We start from the raw sequence: 6052 nt of genomic DNA on the forward strand, positions 1-6052 counted from the left end.
TTTGGCCACCTCATGCAAAGAGTTGACTCATTGAAAAAGACTCTGATGCTGGGAGGGACTGGGACCAGGAGGAGAAGGGGACGACAGAGGATGAGATGGCTGGACGGCATCACTGACTCAATGGACGTGAGTCTGAGTGAATTCCGGGAGTTGGTGATGGACAGGGAGGCCTGGCATGCTGCGATTCATGGAGTCACAGAGAGTCGGACATGACTGAGTGACTGAACTGAACTGAACTGAAGGGAGTGGTAAGATTCCAGAAGAGACTGTGGGATAGAAATATACTGTGGCCATTTTGGGGAGAAATACAATCTGCTACATGGCTTTAAGGTGAGCGAGGCGTTGGGCAACTGCAGAAGTCTTGCAAGGGTAGCCAACCACATCTGTGAGACATGAATAGGCTCCACAGTTTCCTGAGGGAGTTGAAGCAGCTGGAGGTCTTTGCACATTTCTCTCCCTCCATGCGTTCTCTCCACTGGTGGCCTCTACACAGCCAAACTTCTGACGTGGCAGCTGAAGGCATCCACAGTAAGTGTTTGCTTCCTCCACTGTCCCTTTGAGGCCATTGCCTTGTCCCAGACAATGTGGGACGTGGGTCAGTTTCTAGCCGTCCTGGAGTAGAGCTCATTAATTTGACAGGATGAGTCATGAGAGGAATTACTTATGTTGTTTTACATCCTGGCACTAATATTAGTTTCCAGCAACTATCTGCCTCCTGCAGTCTTCTTCTGAGACAGACCTGAGACTTGGCAAAGGGAGAATGGTGGGAACTTTAGGTTGAATGCATTCATCTGACAATCTCTTTCCTTCTTTCTCCCCTCCTCCTCCTTCTCCCCCTGCTCTTCCTCTCTGCTTCCTTCTTCTCCTCTTCCCCCTCCACCTCCATCCTTCCTTCTTTCCCTCTTTTCTTCTTCCCTCCCTTCCGTCTTCAGGTGCACAGAACTAAGTTGATCATATTCTGTTTACAGCCTCTTTGGTTTTATTCAATTTTATTATTTTTCCTGTTTATGCCTGATCCTTGCTTCTATTTCTCTCATTCTCATGGGCATCTGTCTTAGAGTATGTAATCCACATTCTTCCATCCTATTTAGATATTGTATATCCTTGGAAAATATATTATTTTGGAGCATGCATGTTTTCAATGTAAATCAACTGGCAGTGATTTTTCTTTTTTCACACAGCACCATGTTTTTGAGTTCTATACATGTTGCTATTTGTAAAACTAGTGCATTATTTGAAGCTGTTTTATACTATTTTATTTTATGTATCTAAAACATTTCTACTTGTCCATTTCTGTCATGCGGAACATTTAAGTTACCTTTAGCTCTTTTCTGCCACTTATCATGCCATGATGAACATCCCTGCACGTATTCCATCTGGAAGAACTCTGTTGGAGTCTATGCTCATGGTCTCAGATTATACCCATTCATAATTTCACCAAATACTTCCGGATTACTTTCCAATATCACTACACCAGTTTTTCAAGCCGGCTAACATTTTTTCCAGCACTTGATGTTAGATTTTCTAATTGGGGATAATCTGGTGGTTATAAACCACTTATCTCTTGGTTCTGTTAATTTCCATTTATTAGATACAGTTAAGCATTGACTTTCTCTTCTGAAATTGACTTTTCATAACTTTTGACTATCTTTTCTCCTCTGGAGTGTTTGTGTCTTTTTATTGTCGATATAAAGGAAATCAGTCCTGAATATACATTGGAAGGACTGATGCTGAAACTGAAACTCCAACACTTTGGCCACCTGATGCAAAGAACTGACTCATTGGAAAAGACCCTGATGCTGGGAAAGATTGAGGGCAGAAGGAGAAGGGGAAGACTGAGGATGAGATGATTGGATGGCATCACCGACTTGATGGACATGAGTTTGAGCAAGCTCTGGGAGTTGTTGATGGACAGGGAAGCCTGGTGTGCTGCAGTCCATGGGGTGCAAAGAGTTGGACATGACTGAGCGACTGAACTGAACCACTGAAAGAAGGAATTCCTTATGTCTAGGTGTTAATCACTGGAGACGGAAATGGCAACCCACTCCAGTACTCTTGCCTGGAGAATCCCATGGAGGGAGGAGCCTGGTAGGCTACAGTCCATGGGGTTGCAAAGAGTCGGACTCGACTGAGCGACTTCACTTCAGGTGTTAATCTTTGGTTGGTTTTAGGCATTACAAATGTTTTCTCCATTTGGCTGCCAGCACTATAAAACATTTAAACCCAGTCTCAACTCTATTGCAAAAGAGTAGTACTCTGAAATAAGAGATAAGCCTAGTTGCATTTGTTGAGGATAAGTTTTGTAACAAGAGTTGATTCCTCGCCTGTAAACTTAGTATCACATCTGTATTTTAGCAATTTGGCAGGAAACACTGAACGAGTTACAATACATAGAGTTTTTTTTACACAACAGAAATGTTTTTGCAAGATGTGCAAATCAAAATTTGTTAATTGAAAATTTCACCAACAATTAATTATGCACTTATATCTTTGTGACATTTTTGCAGCACACACCAAAAACAGGGCAGTTTGAATTGTGAAAGGACAGCCAGAGTGAAAATTTGGGGAAAGTAAATAAAAACCTCCTGTATGTTCATTTTCATGGTCTGGAATTATGCTTTTATTTTTATTGAATAGAAAGAGACACATTCTTTGAAGACTTTTCCAGGACTGTCTCCTAGACAAATTTTACCCCCCAAATAGCTTTCTACATGACAATTAGAAAGACATATACAGATACATACAAAGGAGACTGTGTAGCTGTCTTTCCAAAAGAGAAATCATTTCAGAGCAAAAAAGAGCAAAATTAAGTCCATTTTCCCATTCGTATATCAAACACTGTAAGATTTTGGCAACAAAAATAATTCTATTGTCTCAATACCTGAGCCACTATCTTTTACTTAACACCGTTATCTGCAAAGTTTCCATGTAGGTGTCCAATGTATACCATAAATCAGTGGTTCTCAAATTTTGCTGCATATTAGAGTTACTGGGAAACTTTTAATATATTCAACACTCAGGTCTTACCCAACACTAAATGAAGCAGAGTGCCTCAAGGTGGCATTTAAAAATGCCTCAGTGAGTCCTAAGTTCAGCAGAGTTTGGAAATCATTGCCATGCTGTCTGAGAGCCTAGGGCTTTATCAAGACTCATGTTAATGTCCAGGAACTGTTTCTGCCCTGTTCTGGACACCACGTGGGAATGAAATTTGCTGAAACTGGAATTCAAGGCTTAAGGATTGAGATGGTGAGATTTTTATTATTCTTGCCATATCGTGTCTGTGCCTGAAACTTTCTGCAACTTATTTCTTCATTAACGAAATGGAGATAACAACTATTTCACAGGTTTGTAGTAAGGACTGATGAAAATTTGGAAAATAACTAGACTCAGGACTTTAATAATAAGTGTTTTGAAAAGTCACTGCTTGTTTAATGAGGACACATACAGGACCTGCCATACCCAACTGTCCCTCTGAAAATAACTTCTCTTCCTAAAGGCAGCCAAGCACACTCCCCTCCTACAGGCTCCTCCCTTTCTGCTCTTTCCACTTGGACCTGCCCACACTCAGCTGGCTCCCTACCAGTTATTGTCTGGGAACAGTGAGACACAAAGGACTTTCTGAGATTCATGATCAGAAGGATATGTTGTCTATGAGAGTTACAGCAAAAAGGAAAGGTGAGAGAGTCTAGCACAAAGCCAAGTAAGAGGACAGAAGGAGAGGCTGGGAGGGAAGGATTAGTAGACAGTGCTAAAAAGCATATGGAATTGGGTAGGATCACGGTTAAGACAATTATGGGAGAGAAAGTTGTTCACTAATAGGAATAAAACAATCAGATATGGGGTACTTTTAATAGCTTCTGTATGTTCTGCTTTGTATTTAAGCATTCTGATGGATTTAGGAGAAATAGGTGATGAGATACCAACTATTAAGAAGCTGTGGAGACCACCACCACCAGCAAAACCCAGGAATAATTAGAGTACTGTTCAATGCCAGCCTGAGAGCTGAAATGGTCAGAAAGGGCTTTCTTGGGGAGCTGTACCTCTAGCTGGACATTGCTGGGTTAGCATGATTTTATTAACAGAGAGAAGGAAATAAAGTATCAAAGGCTAGGGGAGAAAGTCCCTGGGTCAGGAAGATCCCTGGAGTAGAAAATGGCAACCTATTCCAGTATTCTTGCCTGGAAAATTCCATGGACAGAGAAGCCTGGTGGGCTACAGTCCATGGGGCCACAAAGAGTTGAACATGATTGAGCAGGCATGCACAGGGGAGAAAGTCAGTGGATGGGGCTGGTGGAATCTGATCACTCTCTGATATTTGCTGTCTTCTCTTCCTCTATAGGAATTAGACCAAAACATGTGAAAGATCTCATACCTCTGATGATACTAATGGTGATAATCTTCCTGGTGCTTCTGTTCTGGGAAAATGAGCTGGATGAGGAAGCAACGGCGGCCACTTTAGAGCAGTTGCATGTGGATTACCCTCAGAGTGACATTCCGATAAGGTACTGCAACCACATGGTCATACAAAGAGTCATCAAGGAACCCAACAACACCTGCAAAAAAGAACATTTCTTCATCCATGAGAGGCCTCGAAATATCAATAGTGTTTGCAATTCTCCCAGGAGGGTGACTTGCCAAAACTATGCCCCCAGTCTCTGCTTCTTGAGTGAAATCAAGTTCAAAATGACAGTCTGTAAGCTCACTGAAGGCACCAGATATCCTGCCTGCAACTACCGTGTTTTCGCCACAGAGGGGTTTATTGTTGTCACTTGTGATGACATGGGGCCAGCTAAAATCCAGAGATACACTGAATAATCTGAGACCAGCATCAGAGTCTGCTGTTCTCTCGTCTCCTGTCTCAGAGGCACTGGTGCTGGTTTTCCTGCATCCTGTGGACATGGGGTCGTGCCTAGAGTGAAATGCATTTATCTTTCCACTATTGTTGAGCTGGAATCTTTTTATTCTGCTTCAATAAAAAAAAATTGACTGAATTAAACCATAAACTCTGTATGTGTTTTAATTCCTTCTCCATTTTCTGTGGGTCATTTGGTGAGAACCCAGAGTGAATCCTATGCAGGCCTGAAATTAGGTAAGGGAAGTAAGGTACTCATTTGACACCCAAAATTTGAGGTGCACCAAAATCCCCAGAGTCATATAGACAAATAAAATTTTAAGGATCAATATAAAAATCCCTGATGAGCAAAATATCTGAATTTTAAATTAAGACCCATTCTGACAGGGTTGGATATAGGATGAGGTGGAGTACATGAGTTATAACAGTGTAGGGTCAGATCCTGTTAGTTAAATTTTGATATTTGTTCAGCAGGGTTTATTTTGCATTAAATTTATTTGTTTGTTTCTTTGTTTTTATTGGAGTATAGTTGATTTACAATGTTGTGGTCCTTTCTGCTGTATAGAAAAGTGACTCAGTTATACATATATTCTTTTCCATTAAGGTTTATCCTAGGATATTGAATATTGTTCTCTATACCATAAGAGAGTCCCTTGGACTGCAAGGAGATCAAACCAGTCAATCCTAAAGGAAATCAGTGTTGAATATTCATTGGAAGTACTGATGCCGAAGCTGAAGCTCCAACACTTTGGCCACCTGATGCAAAGAACTGACTCCTTGGAAGAGACCCTGATTCTGGGAAAGATTGAAGGCAGGAGAAGGGGACAACAGAGGATGAAATGGTTGGATGGCATCACTGACTCGATGGACATGAGTTTGAGCAAGCTCTGGGAGTTGGGAATGGACAGGGAGGCCTGGTGTGCTGCAGTCCATGGGGTTGCAGAGAGCCAGACATGACTGAGCAACTGAACTGATACCGTAGGACCTTGTTGTTATCCATCCTAAATGCATATAATAGCTTGCAACTGCTAACCTCAACCTCCCAATCCATCCCTTCCTCGTCCCCTCCCTCTGGCAAACCACAAGTTTGTTCTTTATGTTGTGAGTCTGTTTCTGATTCATGTGTGTGTGCTCAATTGCTTCAGTTGTTTCGGGCTCTTTGTGACCCTAAGGACTGTAACTCACCAGGCTCCTCTGTCC

The 6052-nt window shown here is 41.9% G+C and overlaps 1 protein-coding gene across 1 annotated transcript; it reads left to right on the top strand.

Annotated features, from left to right (window-relative positions):
• Positions 1 to 461: 461 nt before the first annotated feature.
• On the top strand, positions 462 to 4815 carry RNASE12 (ribonuclease A family member 12 (inactive)). Its single transcript, XM_052647313.1, has 2 exons — positions 462 to 528; positions 4340 to 4815. The coding sequence occupies exons 1-2, from the start codon at positions 462 to 464 to the stop codon at positions 4813 to 4815; spliced, it is 543 nt and encodes a 180-aa protein (XP_052503273.1).
• Positions 4816 to 6052: the final 1237 nt, after the last annotated feature.

Source organism: Budorcas taxicolor, chromosome 10, assembly GCF_023091745.1.
Source record: "Budorcas taxicolor isolate Tak-1 chromosome 10, Takin1.1, whole genome shotgun sequence".
Lineage (NCBI taxonomy): Eukaryota > Metazoa > Chordata > Mammalia > Artiodactyla > Bovidae > Budorcas > Budorcas taxicolor.